Consider the following 20,825-nt stretch of genomic DNA (forward strand, 5'->3'; position numbering starts at 1 on the left):
CTAAATTGAGTAAAAAAACTTTATCAAAGCTTTTATTATTGTTTTAGTTTACATCTTCCTCGAAGGAAGCACCTCTGGGAATCTTGTTGATGCACACATTATGGTCAACAAGTATTGCTTATCTGACTTGGTCTTAGGTAAGGAACTGAAACAATCTACCATTATTCTGCTAAATGGTTTGTCAAATGCAGGTATAGGTTGCAGATGAGACTAAGGTATCTTCTTATTTGGGTTTTCCTACCATTTGACAAGTGTGACAAGATCTGCAGTATTTACAACCAACATCACTTTTAATTGTTGGCCAATAGAAGTGATTCAAGATCTTGTGATCAGTCTTATTAACCCCTAAATGACCAGCCAAAGGAGTTCCATGGGCCAGACTAAGAATTTCATGTCTATATGATTTGGAACTACAATTTGATAGTTCACTGACCACTCGTCACCAGCAGGTACATCAGGTGGTCTCTATTTTCTCATAAGAATCCCATTTTTAATGAAATAACAAACAGGTACTTATGTGGCCTCAGTTTTGCTAATGGCCCCTTGAAACAAACAGGAGATCTCAGGATCTTTTTCCTGTTCAATGTGATTGTCATTTGTCACCCTGATTAGAATAAAGAGAATGAGTAATCAATACCCTTTGATTAATCCAAATGAGGAGTAAAAGTGACCTCATCAAAAGCCAGACCAATGCATGTTTCAGCTAATGGAATACTTTCCTGATCAATATCATTCTCAAGAACTTTCTTTGTCATAGCTCTAGTAACTGCACAAGCTGGGTATAAATCAGAGATTCCATTTTCAATAGGATCAACTTTCTGATCCAGACAAGGCTTGTCAGTTACAAGTGGATTAACCACAAGCTTATCTCAGGTAGGTCATTACCTAGTAATAAATGAATGCCCTCAATGGGTAAAGATTACACTGTTCTGACTGTCACAGGTCCTGAGAATAAGTCTGATGACAAATTTACACAATGGAGAGGAACATTAACAAAGCCGCAGTCTACTCCCTGAACATCCTCATTAGAAGAAGACTTCTCAGAAAAAGGCAAAGTACCTGATAATAAAAGACTCTGAGAAGCTCCAGCATCCCTTAAAATTTTAATAGGGATAGAATGGGCCGAATCACACATGAGTGCAATAGAACTCTTTGACATGGGGTTTATTAGACCAAACAAATGTATTGCTTTCAATACATGACTGTTACCTTGACCTCTTAGAAATAAGAACATTTGGAATAGGTCTGTCTTGATTCTGATGCTTATTTTTCAGTTTATAGCAGTCAAAAATAATGTGTCCTTTCTTCTTGCAGTAGGTACATGCAGGAAGAGATAAGGACTTCTGATCAGTCTTATCAAAAAATTGATTTCTAACATTTATGCCAAATTGAGATTTTGAAGGGCTTGTATTAGGCTGAAATATTTTTACCAGACAACTGCTGAGTAGTAGACTTGCTTACAAAAGAAACTTTATGAGCTAAGGAATACTCTTCAGCAGTGCAAGCAGCATTTTCTAAAGTTTAGACCTAATGCTCATCAAGATAAGTCTTAAATCACTATGGATGCAATTCTTGAACTCTTCAAGTAATACAAGTTGTCTTAGATTTTCAAAATCTTGATCATCTTTCTTGGCTAAGTACCACCTATCAAATAACTGCTCTTTTCTCTTGCAAATTCAACATGAGTTTGTTCAGCTTCTTTTTTATAGTTACTGAATTTTTGACGATAAGCCTCAGGGATTAATTCATAACCTTTTAAGATGCATTCCTTAACCAGATCATAGTCAGCACTTTGCTGTACTGACAAGGAAGCATAGATGTCTTGGGCTTTGCCAAAAAGTGCACTCTGTAATAATAGAGTCCAGTACTCTCTTGGTCATTTTGAATTTTCAGCAAGTTTTTCAAAATGAGGAAAATTTTATTTACTTTTTCTCTAAAATGTGGCACTTACCTAATATTCTTAGTAACATCAAAACTTGAATTTGTATGGAAAGTGGGGGATTGCTTTTCACTCGCCAGCTCCAATTCTTGTACGGTAATCTAAATTGATACTCCCTTTCTTCCTTTTCTCTTTCTGAATTTTGCATTTGTTTCTCTCTTTCCTTTTTCTCCAGTTGCATTTTCATTTGTTTTTCTTCTTTCTGTAGCCTTATTTGACTCTCTCTCTCCTCTTCTCCAATTGTATTTTCCTCTCTCTTTCCTCTTTATTTAATTACATTTGTTCCTCTTCTTTCTCTTTCTGAAGCTCAAGCTTTCTTAACTCTAATTCCATCTTGTATTTTAATTTTAATTCCTTTACTTTTGTGTCTCAGTCTGATACACACTTACTAATCAAATCCAAAGCACTTTTATCTAAAACATTCTTTTCTACCAAATATTGGACCAAAATATTTTTTTCATTGCTTCTTTAAAGAAGCTTTTGCCTCAGAAAGCTGATATTTTCTGGCAAGCTGAAGCAATTCATCTTTTTTCAAGGAGTCTAACTGTTCCTGGGTAGGATTTGAAATAAACATCTCCACTTTAGATGACATTGTTAAAAGCTTGTTGATTTCACTAAAGATTTCTAAAATGTGAATTAATACCTGGGATTTAGAAAATTCCAAAACAATGTGAATCAAAATTTAAAAAATAAAGTTTTCTGAAATATTTTAGTGAAATTTGTATCCCAAGGACAAGCACCCAATTTTCTGTTACAGTCTACAGTCAACAGTCTATTGTTGAATAAAAGAAATATAATTCCAGGTTTGAATATACTTTAAATTCCAGTGAATGTCTCTATCCAAGAAATTTATCAGAGCACTTTTGTATTTCCAGAGAAAATAATCACTTGAATTCAGTAATTTGAACAAAGACGATTCCAACCCCAAAATAAATAAAAAATACTGGACACAACATATAATACAACTTGAAAGTGCCAGATGTTAAAGCATAAATGACCAAGTCTTCATAATTACAAGATTATGTAGTTCTCTACTTGACCTCAGGTCACAATTAGCATTTTCTAAAAAATACATTACCTAATGGAAATTAACCTTCTAGAATGATCCTGCTGTTTACAAAATCAAAACCATAACCTGCAAAATTCACTTATGAAAGTCCAAAACTTTGACCCAGATCAACATATTTTCTTCTTCTGTTAATAATAATTCTGATATTAAGCTCGTAAACATAGAGAATAATGAAGTTATATATTAGTCATTTACATAAAATGAAATTTTAAAAAATCAATCAGGTCAAGCAGAAATTTTCGACAAGTCAAGTCCAGCATTCAATGTTACATTACAGTAGCATGTAATGAAATAAAAAAAATTATAGCTAACAAACAAACAATTAAATATACATAACATTTTATGCAAATAAAAGACCTATCAGTAGCAATAATACCTTGTCTGGTCTCCACATTTATCTCAAGTTGGTTTAGTGCTTTCTACTGCTTATTACAGATTCCTCTGCTTAACATGAAACAAAAACTTCAGAAAGTGCTAATGGACCTATTTTGAGTACATGATTTGGTGCAATGAATCTTACTTTTTTTAAAAATCTCTCAATACTGTGTAATCAGCATGTACAGATTCATTCATTTCCTTGTTTCTGCCACAGTTCATGCAATATGCTTTGTTAAGTATAATATGAAATTTAGTATTATTGTATTCTGCAGTGAAAAGAATGATAACAAGCAATAGATATCAAACAATTTACAACAAAATGGCATTCATGTTTGACTGATATGAAACAATATTGCACAAGTTCTGATAGTTACCCCATGCATGAGCATAGCAAGATCAGGTCAAGTATTTGAGGGTGTTCCAAATGTCAAAAGAGCCCCACTTTTCCTCACAATAGCACCAAAGCAAAAGTCGATGTGTCTTTATACTCAAAGTGTGCATAATACCCAATAAAAATGTGCAAGATTAAAACGATAGTCAAATTTCAAGTTAGAAGTGACTATAAGATTTTGTGTGTGTACATTTCTTTTTTTAGTGGGGGCGGTACTGATGAGTTCTCAGTAATATCTTGTACTATTTCTTTTGACATCCAATCACAGGATTATAGAAGTGGGATTTAAACTTGAGATTTGTAGTGTAAAAAGAAACCATGCCATTCCTTTTCTTATTTTAAATAAATTTATCTTGTGATGAATGTAATAAAAAAACAATGTCTCGGATGGAATGAACAATCAAGCCCCATAAATTAAATGGCCAGTACACATGTAGTTAAAATTGAACAAGTATGTATATTCAGCCTCATGACTTGTCATTACATGATTTGTAAATTCAGAATTTGCTTATTTTTGGTGTTTTTTATTTTTATTAACAAAAATGGCTGTCAAGTGGAATTTAATTGTCTAAACCTTCAAGGATTATTTTTCATAAACAGTAGGATAAATTTACAATGTTCGGGGGAAGATGAATACAGTGTGCCTCTCTTCAAGTTGGTGCATCACTTGGTTCAGATTTCTTTGAATAAAATAAGTAAAAGTGTAAACATATTGCAAAATAAGTTTATCAACTTTCCCTAAATGTGCAGAATAGACAAGACATTTTTCTTTTCTTTTTTTTTTAAAAATAGAAATTAAGATCACTTGATTCTTGAAATGGTATCTGATTGTAAATCATACATGGCATTTCATCCTTTCTGTGGATGATCATCATCCTTCAATTATTCAAATTTCAATCAGTAAAACTTACATTGATATAGACTGGACCATAATTTGAGGTACTTGTATTATATGCAACATGCCAAGTATTTTGTGTGATAAAAACAGAACCTTTCCCAAGCTGAAATTGACATCTTCTGGTGCTAACATTTTATAATAGGATTTATGATGGTCACTACTTTTATTTCTGCTGAACATCTGCTGAAGCTAAGACTTTATTAGGGAGAGACCAATTAAGTTTTCTAAGGGGGGGGGGTAAATGCTAGAAAATTATTATCTTATTCTGATTCATGGTATAAAAAACAGAAACTATGCCATTTCTTGCCTTACATGAAACAAACTTGTGATGAATGAAAAACAAAATACTATAGCCAGAAATAACAATTTAGCCTTATAAAATTAAATGGCCAATCCCATACAGTACACGTGCATTCATAATTGAACTACATGCAGTTGGTAGTTGTGTACATGTATATTCAGTCTCGCAACAGGGCCTTTACTGCTTAAGGACTAAACACATAGTTTGCATTTAAGTGTAAATTCAGTGTTTTCTTTTTTTGTTGTTTGTGTTTTTAAACAGAAGCTGCTGCTATCTGGAGTTTAATTGTCCATACCTCAGAAGATTACTTTTCATATTTAAACAGTAGGATAAATTGTCACTTTTCAAGAGAGGCTCAGCAAGGTGGGCCTCTCGTCAAGTCAGTGCATAAGTTTTCTAAATGTACAAAATATACAAGACTTTTCAAATTAATTTCCGTTGTCCATATATATGGTCAAAATAAAGATCACTGACTGATGAAATGGTATTTGATTGTTAATCACTTATGATGCAGTCAATCTTTCCATGGGTGGTCTTCTTTTATTTTCTTTCATACACAGACTAGATTAACTGCCATGTTAGAGATTTTTACTTAGCTTGATAAAAGTGGACTCATCTGAAAGTTATTCTGTGACATATTTATTAAATATTGATCTGTGTTTTTCCTAAAAACCTAGGTGAAGGAACACATCATTGGAGCAGTGAGAGAAGTTGACCATGTCAATGATACTAGTATGCTGTTTGTTGACTGGTCAGATAAATTTTTAGACCAACCATCACTTGAGAAGTTTCAGTTATATATCAGTACCAGTCCAGGAGGTCTGTATATTAAACTTGATATTGCAATCTGTTATGAAGGCAAAATTTATTCGATTGAGAATGAACAGATTGCAAAGAGCCATAATTTTGTTTTATCATTGGCTAGAAAATTACATCTATTCATTTTGCTATGTAAATGAGAGCATCTTCTTTGTAGAATTTATGAAGTATTTAACTGTTTAAATTTTTCTATTTGTTTATTTTTGTTAAAACAGAATATTATTTGCAAATCTTCTTTAAACCTACAAAATGTACAGCATAATATATTGAATGGCACACAATGATTTCAGTTTTCGTCTTGCCTGCAAATCATAGGCAGTACATTTTCTCAAACACTGTATGCACAGTCATAAAACTTGATGGTTGTATTGGTTTTAGGGGGTACTAAGCACCACAGGCAAAAGGTGGGTAAGGGTGTCCTACTTTTCATGCTCCAAGGATTGCATTTAGTGTAGTTTTTCTGACACTGTTGCATATACACTCATGAAATTTGATAGCTGTATTCATGTGAGGCTCAACAGTTACCCATTAGTTTGCATGCTGGACTCTCAACTACTAGGGTACAGTTTTTAATTCTACAAACTGACCAGCTTAGGTCAGTTACTGTGGTGTGTCCACTGGATAGGAACTTTACTCCAGTTGCTTTGGCTCTAAACAACCTTTATCTGTTTTGCCATGCTGTAAACAATAAGCCAAGCCAAACTATTCATCTTGAAGGGTACTAATCAGCACAAGCAAAATGATGGTCACAGTTTTCATACTTCAGTGATTTCATTATGTGGTTGCATTATGGTCAGTTTGTCAGACACCACTGCTATACACAGGCAAAATTAGTTCACAGTGACCCACATTTCTTGCTCTTGTGACTTTGCAAGGTAAGCTGCCGATACTGCAGAGCATATTATATTATAATGTTGTACCATTTATCTGTATATTACCAATTTTGTTTCTGCATATTAACTCAAGTATGCCACCATCTGCAGTTATCAAAATTAGTGGCTGGCCTGCACTTTGAGAAAGGAAGTATCTATCCATTGTGGGATCAAAAGGTTATGGTCAGGGTCACATGGTTGATGAAAAATGTTTTGACACAATAAATTGAGTTTTCTGCAATCTACAGTTTTCAAACTTTCCACATTGCATGCTTTTGGGGTATGAAAAAATCCTATTGGATTTGAAAGGTCCAAGGTCATGGTTGTGGTGACTGAAAAAAGAAAATGGTTTCTTTGCAATAACTCAAATTCTTCACATTTGCTATTACCAAACTTTGTGGATGTCTTGCACTTGAGGTAAGATAGAATCATATAAATTTTGTTGTCAAAAGGTCATGGCCAAAAGTCACTATGACTGAAAGCAACAAAAATTGTTTTTGCTTAATTTAATTTCTTCACACATAACATTACCAAATTATGTGCATGTCTTGCACTTGATGTAAGGAAGAATAATATCACTTTCGTATCAAACGGGGCCCCGAGTGGCTGAGTGGTCTAAAGCGCTCTTCGTTACAGATCACTGCCATCTCACCTCTGTCTGCGTAAGTTCGAGTCTCGGATTCGGCTAATGTGGGTATGTGAGAGAGCTTGCCAGTAGCTTCTCATGGGTCGGTGGTTCTTTCTGGGGTTTTCCCAAGTTCTTCCTCCACCAATAATACTGGCCGCCATGTATAGCCTATCGTGTGCTGAAAAATGGCATTAAACCCTACAACAACAACAACATCATATCAAACACTTAAGGCTCCAAGTCACTGTTAATGAAAGCAAAAACAAATTCTTCACAATATCTGTATGTAGTTTTCAAGATTTTATAAATGGCTTGTACTTTGGGTAAGGAAGAAACCAACTGATTTGGGAGTCAAAGGTCAAAGTCTGTCACTGAATGAAGAAAGATATTTTCTGCACAATAACGTTAGTTTTAAGTCACAGATTTAGACTTTGTGGTAGGCTTGCACTTGTGATAGGAAGGAATTCTATTGCTTTTGGATTCAAAAGGTCCTAAAGGTGACTAAAAGAAAATGGTTTCCGCATAAAATTTTCAGTTATTGACCATGTATCATCACTAGAATTAGTGGATGACTGATATATTGGGTAGGAAAGAAGACTACTGATTTGGGAACAAAAGCTCAAAGGTCAAGGTCACTGACTAAAGAAGAAACCTGGTTGTGGCATAATCAATGTAGTTCTAGGCCACTTACTTTGTGGCATGTTTGCACTCAAGATGTGAGAGAAGACTGTTAATGTTTCATTCAAAAGCAAAAGCCCCAAGGTTAAGGTCATTGTGCCGTAAGAAAAAAAGGCTTCTGATGAGTAACGTTTGCTCTTAATGTGGCTTAGTGGTTAGCATGCCAGACGTGATTAAAAGGACACAGTTTTAAGTCCTGTTGCTGAATCAGCATGCACTAAATAACTTCTTTGTGTTGCTGTGCCATAAAACACAAAACCAAACCAGTTTTATGCTCTAAAATCACTGTATCAATTCCAAACAGTTTTGGGAAGAGGCAGTTTTGCATAGAGGCTCTCCAGAATGTGTGCTAGTGATGCCAATCAGTTATCCAGTATGGTCAACATTCTAAAAAAAGGAAAAATCTTCATATAACCTCTTTTCAAAAACTACCAAACAGAATTTGATAAAATTTGACAGGCAACATCTTATGAAAGCCTTTGGAATAGTTTTTGGTTTTGCAAATGATACTGAACATCCATCGGGTATGGTCTCCATTACTGAAAAACAGAACAAAACTTGAAATGGCTTTGAAAAAAATCATCTTACAAATATTATCTCACAGAATTTGACCAAATTTAACAAAAAGTATTCTTCCATAATAGCATTTCAGTTTACTAATAGTAATACTTATTAATATTGCATTGCTACCATTTTCCATTACCCTAAAGTATCCAATCCAAGTGATTGGATTAGTGATTGGAAGGTCAGAAAGAAAAAAATTATCTCCTCCTGATACCTTAGTCATACCCAACATTTAGAATATTAGTACATGTGTGCAAAAACACGGTTGTTGACTTGAGGTGTTTTTTGGGCCAAAAACACCATTTTTGGTGCTGTTTTAATTATTTTGATCTCCCCAGTCCTTACATTGTTCTTTCTTTACTAAAGTTGAATGGTTTTTGCACCTTGATTTCTGTTCATGCTATAAGTATGAGGATAAGTATCTCTTACCTTTTTTGTTTTGATTCAATTTGTTTTGTTATTTTCTTCTTCTTTTTCAGGTTATAATTGCATAGCTAAGCATGGATAAATGCAGGCAAAATAAGGTCCCCTGGGACAATCACCCAACCTATATTTCATAAATTTGTCCTGTTTCTTTTATGTGGGAATTGTTGGAAAATTGCTTGACTTACAGAGGAAGGAAGAATGGTCCCACTTCCATTTTTCATCTCAGGATAACTATACAGATGGGGTCTAGATCATTTACTGACTTAGGGAAATCAATACCTCCAGTGAAGGAAAGATTGATGAACACTTTCAGTGGGTCAAACATTATCTAAAATCCATGGATCACTGACACTCCAATGAAGGCTGTCAGTTCCCACTAGAGATTGATCCTTGGCCCCTCTCAAGAAAAAGACAGTGCCTTTTCCTGACAAGAGTGAGTCAGGTCTTCCCAAGGGTAGGGAAGAGTAGTGCTGTAACTCAAACAGATCTGATGCTGACTTTGGGTCTCTGCACTCTCTGTCATAGCTGCTAAATAAGTGACTCAGCTATCTGGTGATTTGTTATCTAATTTTGGATGTTATTTGTACACCAACCAACTCTGATGTCACGTCTCTATGTTAAGAGCAACAAATTAATTCCAAACTCTTGGCCCAATTACTTTGTTAATTTTCATGACTTACTGAAGTCAGTCTCATATATCTTTTAGAAGTTATTTTAAACTGAGCAAACTTCTTTGAAAAAAAGTGTGTTAATATGTGTTTTTGCAAAGCATAAAATTGCTGGTGTTTATTGGAGCACTTTCCTGGTCAATTCTTCATTTTTGGAGGTGCATAGTTTTGCACATTGTATTAAGCTCTTCAGTTTCAGTGGTAACTAATTCTTGTTTGTAGTTTGCAATCCCATAATGTCTGAATAGAAGTGATCAGTTTTTAAAAACACCAAAACTTGTGAAGTCTGTGGTCTCTGAACAGAGCTCCTTCTGTCAGTGGGAGATTCTCTTGGAGAATGCAGATGCTAGGTTTCAATTAATGGTCTGAGGAAAAGGATTGGGTCAATACCACACCCATCCTTCCTAATGATGTTTCCATTTTTCATTTAACCTTTCTGGGAATAGGGAGTCAGGTTTTACTCACTAGGGTAGAGGATCAGATAAGCCGTTCCTAGCCCCCCCCTTCCCTAGGTTTCTCTTTAATCTCGGTCTGATTTAGGGATCCCCACTATCCAGTGCATCTCCCCACCCGCCCCATGACATGAGGGTTACCTCCTCTTTGGTTCCAAGGAATACTGGATGGAGCATGCCATAGATCTTTTCTGCTCCCTCTAGCCTTGTCCAACAAAAAAGGAAGGGAGTCACCGCTTTCTTCACAGATTGTTAAGAAGGGATCATTGATCCTTTTCTCCATGAGGGAAGATCATAAGGTTAGTACCCCAATTTCTTCTTCCAATTAGGTACAATACCACACTCCAGTGTATTTCCATACTGCGTAAACTTGCATGGCAGAACAAGAACATTTTGTACCAGTTAAAAGAATCTCGGTACAGTGCTGTTAAAGACCGTACTTGAGTGCTTAGGTTAGTTGGATGGCCTGCACATGTGATTTGAAGATATCCAGGCACAATTAATTGCTATATGTGGCAGAGCATTCCAGAGTCAAATACCTTCTGGGAAGGAAGAGTACTTGTAACTGTTTGTGCTTGCAAATGGGACCAAGTATTTCTGGTCGTGGCTGTGCAAAGATTGTGTTGGTATTATATATCCTAATGGACACTTCAGAACATCATTACAACTCTAGCTTGTGCCCTTTTCTTATGGAGTGTGGGCAACTGCAGCTGTTGTAGCAAAGCTGTAACATTGCTGTCTTTGTGTTGATCTCCAGCGATTGACCTTGCCACTGTGCTGGACCATCACCAGTTTGTTGATGTATTCCTTGGTATGTAGGTCCCAGATTACTCCTCCATATTCCATGATGGGAAGGACTAGTGTCTTATAGCATACCTCTTAAGTCTTGGCTGGACATTGGTAGATGTTTCTCTGTATAATAGCAAGGATGGAATTGGCCTTCTTCATAACAGCATTGATATGCATTTTTAGGGATTTATGGATGTTGATTCTGAGCCATTTTGTGGTGTCTACAGTATCTAGTGTCTGGCCATGGATGTTATATGGTTTGTTAATGCTCTTTCTCTTATTAGTAATATGGAGGACTTGACACTTTTGGGTGTGGAACTGAATCCATTTCCCAGTTCTTTAATTTGTCCAGGTCAGCTTGTAGGGCTTCAGCATACTCTGCTGACTTACTCTTTCTGTACAGAATGCAGTCATCAGCAAAGAGATGTGCAATGGATTGTTTGCATATAGGTTCTGGTAGGTCATTAATGTACAATAGGAATAGCTGGGATCCAAGAACACTTCCCTGAGGGACTCCTGACTCTATGGGGAAGGTTCCTGATGTTGCTCCATCAAGAACAACTTGCTGAGTTCTGGATCCAAAGAAGTCTTTTATCCATTGGTGTGTGCAGCCCCTGATGCCACAGCAGTAAAGTTTGTAAAGCAGGCAGTGGTGGGGACCTTATCAAATGCCTTAGAGAAATCGAGGAGGATGATATCAGTTTGTTTGTTTAACACCTGTTCCTCCACAGATTGAACCCAGGAAGGATAGTCCTGTCTTGCTTTGAGAGTGAGGTCAGAACAATTATACCCATTCATACTTGAAAAAGTGTTCAGAAATAATCATTTGTGGCAGGCATTTCCCATCATTTAGCATCCCCCTTCATCCCACCTTTGAGTCAATCAATGGAGGATAAGGAAGTTTGGCCTTTAAATAATGTAGCAAATAAGGTTTACAGCCAAATTCCCCCAGAGCTTTTTTCAAAGTGCTTCAGTGACTGAGGATACTAGGATTCTGGGGCATATTCTTGTTTTGGTCTTCTGTTGGTCCTGCACTCAACAATGGTTCCAGAGCTTATTTAGAAATTTTCAAGAGGATTCCAGACAGCTAAATGGGTGGTCTGTCCCCTCTTCTACACTTATACTACTGGTTTCCATCTCTAATGAGGGGATCCATTCTCTGCTTGGCTCCTTAACCCTCTCCTCTCCCCCTTTCCTCCTTGGACTAAGATGCATTACAGGTGGGGATATTAGCTTGGATCTGAGGTTATATGTAACTAAAGGCTCAAATCTTAGTTACATAGCTGTGCATGCTGATCTCACTTTAACTACATCCTTCATTTTGTTGAAGAAAGAATCAAAATGTCACTTTTGATGTCCATAATGCTCAATACAAAGTTTCTTCATGACTTTAGAGATGCCACTTTTGAGACTTTAATGGATTTGCTGGACCTCGGCAAAAACCTGTTCTAGGCTGCAGAGACACTCTTTAGAAGTCTTATTCCCACCATGACATCACATAATTTAGGGACCAACAACACCAGTTGGTCATGACTCCAGGCCCATCTAAACTAACCAAGAAGCTCACCTACCCTTATCAGTCAATGGGATTTCTTCCCAAGTTTTTCAGACACTATCAACATCAACAGCAACACAAGAAGCCCCAGTTCAAAGTACTCTCCTGCCCATCTTCCCTTAGGTAAGGTGGTATGGGGGATAAGGTGATAAGGGTCTTTACACTCCTCTATGGAGGGAGGTAGTTGGCCCTAGGGTGTGACACCCTCTCCTGCAAGGTTTTTCTCTTCCAGCATTCAAGTAGGTACCCATCTAGCCATCTTTCAGAGGCTTGGTCAGGTATCACACTTAATGTGTGTGTCCTTTCCACTTTTGTGGATCCCTTTTCTTTTCTCAAGTCCAGACTGGTTTATCTGAGGTTAAGGTGCACACCCTTATGTGGCAGGGCAAAGCAGACAGGGTTCCAAATGACTAAAGTCTGGGCTTCTATTCTCTGTCTTAGTTGGGGTTAACAACAAGACAAAAAGTTTGGACTCACAATTCAACTTTCCACCTTTAATAAATTTCTTCAGACAGAACATTTCTAAATGGAAAGTATTTCCTTAGGGAGGAACACCATAAATTCCGCAACCGTGTTTTCCATAGGTCTTCAGAATGTGCATCTTCTTGCCCCACAAGAAGCCCCCCAGTTTAGTGTGTACTAGGAGGTATTTCAATTTTTGGCACATCCATCTGGCCTTACCTCTGTCTCTAAAGCCTTTTCCAGGATGATGGGGGTAATAGTTATTAACTTAAGGTTTTTAGGGGTGCCTATCCTTCTGATCAGTATTTCAACAATTGGTTGATACTCAATACCCTCAAAGATACTGTTCTAAAGACCTGTTTCTCTCTTGGTACATGGTCAGTCTTGAGTGGGATCATCTGATGATTTATGCCTTCCTGCCTTTCAAGATAATTCTACTAGTTCTCCACCAAGTCAGGATATTCATGTCATCACTTGTCCTGTGACCCCAAGGGTTGTGGTTCAATGATCTCCTTGATTGGTTGATAAGATGAGCCCAGGAGATTACAACAGTGGAGGGACCTGCTGTCACAGCACAAGGGTCCCACCTACACATTAATCTGCAGATTCTGAATCTTCATGCTTGGCTTATCTCAAACAATTGATCCTCCAAAACTTGTTTTTAAGCAAGGTTGCCAACTGCATTGCCCAGGCTAAGCAGCAGTCTGCTTCTAAAGTGTATGATGCTATATGAAGAATCTTCTTTAATAGGAAGGACATTGATCCTATTTATCTCTCTTTAACTGCAGTTGCAAATTGTTTTCTCTTACTTTTCAAGAGAAGAGAATGTTCTGTATCTACCATTAAGTGCTACAGAACAGCCCTTTCTAATACTCTCAGTCCTCAAGTTTCTGATAACATCAGATATTTTGAACTTCACGGACTGGTATGTTGATCATTAATGCCTAGATGACTCCTTGTGTACTTTCGGCATTATGCAAAGCCCTTATTTACATTAATTTTGAGTGAAGCTTCCTTGGAGAACTTTATCCTTTACTATTTTTTCTTAGCATCAATAAGGAGAAGGTGTGATATTTCATGCCTTTTCAGTGGACGAAAATTGTTTTATGTTCATTGGTAATAATGATTCAGTTCCTCTTCTCACCTGGTTTTGGGCTAAGAATCAGCCTCGATTCCTACTGAAATATCAGTGTTGGACATGATCAAGATAGGCTTCTTATTCCAGTTAGGGCTTTAAGACTATTTGGTTTCCATTAAAAGGAGAAAGAAGCTTGGAATTGTCTCTTTCCTCAGCTCAAAAATTCCTCTAGTATTTTGGCAGCCTCATTTCCATGTGGATTCCACTGTGAAAAGAACTTATCACTCTCTCAACAAGAGGTCAGGGCTATTGTTACATTTTGGGATTACTTGAATCGCTCTTCTTTGGATGATGTCAGTTATGCTGCCTTCTGATGATCTCACTCTACCTTTTGACTTTTTACCTTGGCACATTGGCACATCACAGCAAAGGACTCATTGCATCCAATTGTGATAGCACAACATGTGGTAAAGCCATCTACCAGGTTACAGTAGGAAACACTCCTACAGTAAAGGTAAGTGTCTTTTTGCTTATACCAGCTTTTGTTTATGAGTTCATCAGCCTCCCTCCTTACTTGTAAATTCAGCAATGCTGTAAGCAAGTTATGTATTTCTGCTATTGAAATATATTTTGTTTTGATGGAGGGTAAACTAATTTTAATTATGTAATATTTACTGCTACTATTGCAAGGATTTCCTTCTCCCACCTTGCCTTGATGTCCTGTAATCACAGACCAAGTCATCAGAGGAGGATATTCTATATTGAGGATAAGATATCAGATATCAGACTTGGATTGTGTTCTTTTCTTTCTGGCCATCCTTTTACTAATTGATTGAGGGAATATTTTTAGCTTAGACTGGAGATTTAGCTTCCCAGAAAAGGATAAAATTTTAATAGGGACAGGTAAGTATTTAATATCTCAGTATTTGTATCATTAATGCAAATGACCCATAGGATTATGTTGAATATAATATATGGTAACATATGTTAAACGTATTTTGTTTCTTTTTAAGGCTTTGCTGGATAAAGTTAGCTACCAGAGCTCTATGACAACAACAACAACAGTAACAATAATAATAATAATGTCCATCCAATAACAGTTTGAATTCCACATCATAACTTGACCAAACTTAGATCAAACTGGCATGCAATCAATTAAATTTTTCATATTCTTTATCATCATTTGCCCCATGACTGCTTGTCCTCCTAAGTTCTGGTTTCTGCAGCATAACTCTTCCAAGGCTTGTTCAATTTTAACCAGATTTGGAGCTTTATATTGATAAAGTCTTACAGGAGTTTGATAATATGCATTCTGTGTCATCATTTGATGGAACTACAGCTCCCAGTTACTCATCCTTTTCTAACTTTGATTTCTATATTATGTTACCCTAAATTGTTGATTTTAGCCAAAGCTATAATACTGGTTTGTATTGGTGATATGAAAAATTAGTTTGCTTCTGAGCATTCTGCATCCTTCATTAGTGGAGTTATGACCCTTATCTATTTGAAGCTTTGATTTCCACCGAGTTATAATGCAGCTTTGTTTTGAGTTACATCCCCTGATTGTTGTAAACCCACTTTTGTTTCTTCATTGATACTCTGTTTGAGAAACTTCTGACCAAATTGTTTTTAAAAAATGAGCCATTTATTTAAGTCATTACTATTAGTTCTAGTTATAACCGTTATTTTCCTGTCAGTGATAAATGTTTGTAAAATTTATTTCAGGTCATGATGTTCATGTTGTTGATGTTACTTTTGATCCAAACACAACCAGGTATGATCTAAGTGAATACAAGTTCGAGTCAGATATAACTTACTACACCAATGTATTGGCATACAATCAAGGTGGATTACATGCAGCAGCAACTTCTGATGGATTTCGCCTTGATAATAAACCTCCTGTTGTTGGCATCGTGTTTGATGGCATTGGTGAGAAAAAATGTCAGTCTCTTTTAAATAAATAAAAATAGAGTCTCTCTAGCAACAAAGTATGTTCTGAAATACTATGTTATAGTATGGTACAAGATTTTGTATGGTACCCAGCTCTAGTAACAGTGTACAATGATTGGACAGGGAACTTCATGTACTGAGGATCCTGGTAGATACGATTATCTCCTTTGAAAATCCTCATACTGTACCATCATAAATACTGTGTCTAACAAAAACATTTAATTTAAACATTGTTTCAGTGTTTGTATACCACAGTGTCTGTACAATGTTTGGAGAAAGTCACAAGTTTCAAGGAGGGGATTAATGTTCACTGAACATGTGATGTGGGAATTAGAAATTCATCTGACAATCAATCAGCATAGATTTCTCATTTTTCATGACATTTTCATTTTCATTTTCATGAAGTAATAATAAATGAGGAAATGAAGCTTGAGATCATGTTTCCATCTAATACCTACAGGTCTGTATATTATAAAGTGTTAATATTGAGAGAATCAAACACAAAATAACTTGTCTTAGCAGTGAGTGAATGCAAGAGAGATAGAAAGAATAGTACGTACTAAATTAAATCAATAAAACTATGTGCACAAACAATGTGCTAGGTAGATGATGGATGAGATTTTGATTTCATGTGCACTCACAATCATGAAATTGGCTGATTGGCTGTTATGAGTTTAATGCCATTTTTCAGCACATCATTGGTTATACATGGCAGCCAGTACATTTGGTGGAGGATAAACACAGGAAAACACTGGGAAGAGCTACCAAGCCATGGGAAGCTACTGGCAAACTTTCTCACATACCAACTTTCTCACATACCCACAGTGGCCAATCCCATGACTTGAACCCATGCAGACAAAGGTGAGATGTCAGTGATCTGTAAAGGCTTAGACCACTTGGCCACCCACAGCCCATCACAAAATTGAATTAAGCTAGTTAAATGATGTTGGATGATGGAAGATCCAATTTCAGTTATATGTGCACTCACAAATAATTTGGACATAAATAATCCAGCTCAGTGAAAGAGAGAGAGAGATATGAGTAAATATGCATAGATCAACTCTCAAAGAGACCCAGAGTTGCAAAACAGAACAATAATTGTATAGGACTTTAATGACAAAGAATGGATGTATTGACCGACACACAAAATAAGCTTCATATCTTTCAGATATTTAAAGATGAATATCTAGAAGTGAAATCTAGAAAAACTATAAAATCCTTATCCATATTGTAAATCTTTGTAAATCCTTCGCAGAAAACAAGTCAGAATATATCTAAATTAACAACACCTTTATTTCCTAAATATCACCATCAGTCACAAGTTAAAAGTATAACTCCATAGTTTAATAACTTAAGACAGTACATGTTGTGCTACAGTTAAAGAACTTGAGAAGATCACTCATTATAGCAGTATAGGCATTGTGCAGACTTTCATGACAGATACAAAATAAAATATATGTCTCTAATGTGTTAACCCTTAAAAGATGAAATAGTTTATCATAACAGGGATTTTGATTGTAATGGCACTACATTGGCAGAGATCTTAACCTATTCACCAAAACCCTGTGGCTAGCTGCTTACTACCAGTATATTGAACCCTACTGGAATGAAAAGAGTAAGAAGATGATTTATTTTCAAGGAAATAACAAGGATAACATTTCTTATATCTTTGCAAATGCAAAGATTCTATCAGACCTATCTATGTGTTTGTCCTTATGACACTCCATGTTTAGTAACCAAAATTCAGCCCCACTGTAACAGGATAATTTTGCATGTTTGCATTGGTGTTGGCAGGGGAGTGTCCATTGTTCTTGAGTTTTGTCAAAGGCCACCAATGAACATAAATGTCAAAATAATTTAAAATGAAGTAGGAAAGATGAGAAGAAACTCAGACTCAAAGCATTTGACACACAACTTTACTTTATAAAACTTGTAAAAATTTATAAGGCCTCATTTTGAAATTATATGATTTGTAAAATCCTCATTTTATCTAATGAATCAAATCTCAAGTGCTTATGTGATTAGCTCAGAGAGGACTTGGGCATCATCCAGTCATTCAGATGTTTTAAATTTAGGTATGATAGCACAAATACATTCTGACTGGTGACAACTGAAACTTTTCTATTATTAAAGTTATGAAAACTACTCGTCCAACAGGAAATTTACTAGCCTTGGGCTGGATAGTGTGGTACCTAAGGAATAACTGCTGAAATAATGAAGTATAAATTTATAATGTGGGAATTACAAGAGCATCTGACAGATTTTACAGTACTTGAGCCAGTGTGAGATTGACTCAACTTGTGAGGCTTTCTGTGAAAGTTCATTCCTTTGAAGTATGAATTAGATGGATAAAGTCTTGCTAATCAATCTCACACTGCATGACACTACAAGTTTTACAATCTGAATTTATTTGTTTCAAATGTAAATTTTATGCCATGGAGTATGTCCCATTATAGTTTCTTGGTGACTGTACTGTATTTATTGTTAAAGAAAAGCAAAATAACATTACAGTCAGCTTATTCTCTGCCTTATCCTTTAGATTCATAATGAGATCAGATGCATCTTGGTAAACTTCTGTATAGGTTTGGAACCTTGAAGCATTTTAATAACAGCCATTGTGCTGAATTGAATCTTTAGAAAACCTATGTTAAATTAGGGGAAAATATATTCATCAGGCATTAGAATTTCAAAATTTTCAAAGAGTAATCAAAACATTTACAGGCCCTGGTGATGCAGAATACCAAAATTCATCCACTTTGTTGGCAGCCACATGGCATGGGTTTGAAGATTTGGAATCTGGAGTGGCGAGATATGAATGGTGTGTTACAAGCATGGAAAATGTGACTGAATGCGAGATCTTACCCTGGCAAAATGTTCATCTTAACACAAAAGTAGAACGACAGATTATGGAGCCTCTTGCAACAGGTAGGATTATGTTGTGTTTTTTCTTGATTAATAGTAGCGTAGGAAACCAATTAATTGCAAAGTCACAAGTGGCAAATTCAGATACCTCTCCAATTTATAGAGTTAAAGCCAATGCAGATATTGGCACCCACATATACACATATCAATAAATGCATTCAAGCTACAAAGCATTCACTATTTCTAGGTTACTGCATTTGTATAGGAAAATATGAATGAGTTTTGGGATGGAATACTGCATGACTTTGGGAGTGGAGTATCTCCTTCTGACAAAATGAGTTCATATTTTCCCATACAAATGCAGTAACCTTTTTATTATATGCTCATTTTTTATTCTACCTAAGGTTTAATTATATAAACACAATTCACTACAAGAAACAACGTAAATGAATGTATGCCGCATTCCAAACTAAATACACAAGCGCATATTCATCATTACACAAATTAACATTATTACTGCGTACATAACTCCACCCAGATAAATTTGAACTTGGTCGTGCGCTTGACATAACTTTCAAAAGAAAATGGTGTGTCTAGTTAAAATTGAAATTTGGAGTCATATTGTGAATGAATGTGCATTGCAACAACTTTTCCATTTGATCTGGAATGAATAGATGTTGGTAACTTTCTCAATTCTAGGAAATTTCGAGATTAAGGACTGGATTTGTATGTGATGATTCCACATGAAATTCATGAGATTTAATAAGCTAGGGAGAAGCATGTTGACATCTGCAAATGTGTTTCTGTTTCTGTCCTTGAATGTTTGAAATCATAATGTGGGAAAAATATGAAGTCTTTCAATTGCAATTATCAAACAGACGCTATGGAATTTAATGCTTATTTCATTTTGAGTGCAGTAAGGAGGATGCATTTGCACTTATTATCAAAATTACAGCACAATTTTGAAATGTGTAATCCAGATTGAAAACCTATGACATGGCTCATGTAGTTTGCATTTGCAGAATTAAGAAAATACATTTTGAGGAAATTCAGGATGTAAAACTGTAAGTATATTTTATTTTGCCATTCTTATCACCAGCTAAAGAAGAGAGTATATGACTTGTCACTTGTATTTTATTTGTAAGGACCTGGTCTTGGGTCTGTTATATACTGTAGCTAGCCTAAATCCATAACATTGTATCAACGCAGAATGTGCCAAAACAGCTGGTATGTGGCAGTTCACGAAACATGTTTTAGTTCATTCAGAAACAAATTTAAACATCCACAACGTAAAGAGCCTGTTACGTGAGTGTATATGATTTGTGTACAAATCAAAAGTGCTGGTGTCTGCATCCATTGTTTGTTTACAATAGAACGTAGTTCCTTTATGCACGTGAATGCTATATGTGTATTGTTGCGCGAGTTCAGTTTCGGGTAATACTGAATGATTCTGACAATGTAAAGTTAACAGGGAAAAAATGAGCATATAATAACTTCTGTTTATTATACTGAAACAGAGTACCCTACAATGGTCACCTTCAGTCTGTTGATACAGGCCAGTAATACATTACAAATTGCAAGTATAGATGTACCAGCAAAGTAGTTCTTTTACCTTAATTTGCTGAATTATAATAAAACTAATTTTACCTTATTTTGCTGCTGATCTGCAAATGACATAAAAAATTTGCTGTTAATAGAAAAATTTCTTCTTCAATCATAATACTATAAGAGTACAACTACTATCTCCCAAGCTACAATTGTTAGATATGAAAGCTTAAAGTTGTCTGCTTAAATAGGTTAGCACGCATTGGATAAAAGAATTGATGCTAAGTCACATATTTACTTAAGTTAATGGCAGTGGAATGCATGCTCTACTGGTAGGATGCAACTATATGGAGGCTGGGAGGGTTTATCTGTATTATTATTGGAGAAACATATTTTACTCCTTTAAAAATTGGTTTCTTCTTCAGATATACTACCCAATCATAATACATTAGGAGAATAGGTAACAAGTGGAGGAGTTACATCCTCTTATCCCAGTGGGAT

The 20,825-nt window shown here is 35.8% G+C and overlaps 1 protein-coding gene across 1 annotated transcript in view; it reads left to right on the forward strand.

Moving 5' to 3' along the window:
- The window catches only part of LOC149805301 (uncharacterized), a 384,402-nt gene that overhangs the window by 328,385 nt on the left and 35,192 nt on the right, over positions 1-20,825 (forward strand). The window contains exons 47-49 of the mRNA XM_089949218.1: positions 5,654-5,795; positions 15,693-15,896; positions 18,639-18,842. Coding sequence (XP_089805344.1) covers positions 5,654-5,795; positions 15,693-15,896; positions 18,639-18,842 — 550 coding nt within the window. The remainder of the gene's footprint in view (positions 1-5,653; positions 5,796-15,692; positions 15,897-18,638; positions 18,843-20,825) is intronic.

The sequence above is a fragment of the Sinohyriopsis cumingii genome, chromosome 2, assembly GCF_028554795.1.
Source record: "Sinohyriopsis cumingii isolate HCF-2022 chromosome 2, ASM2855479v2, whole genome shotgun sequence".
NCBI lineage: Eukaryota > Metazoa > Mollusca > Bivalvia > Unionida > Unionidae > Sinohyriopsis > Sinohyriopsis cumingii.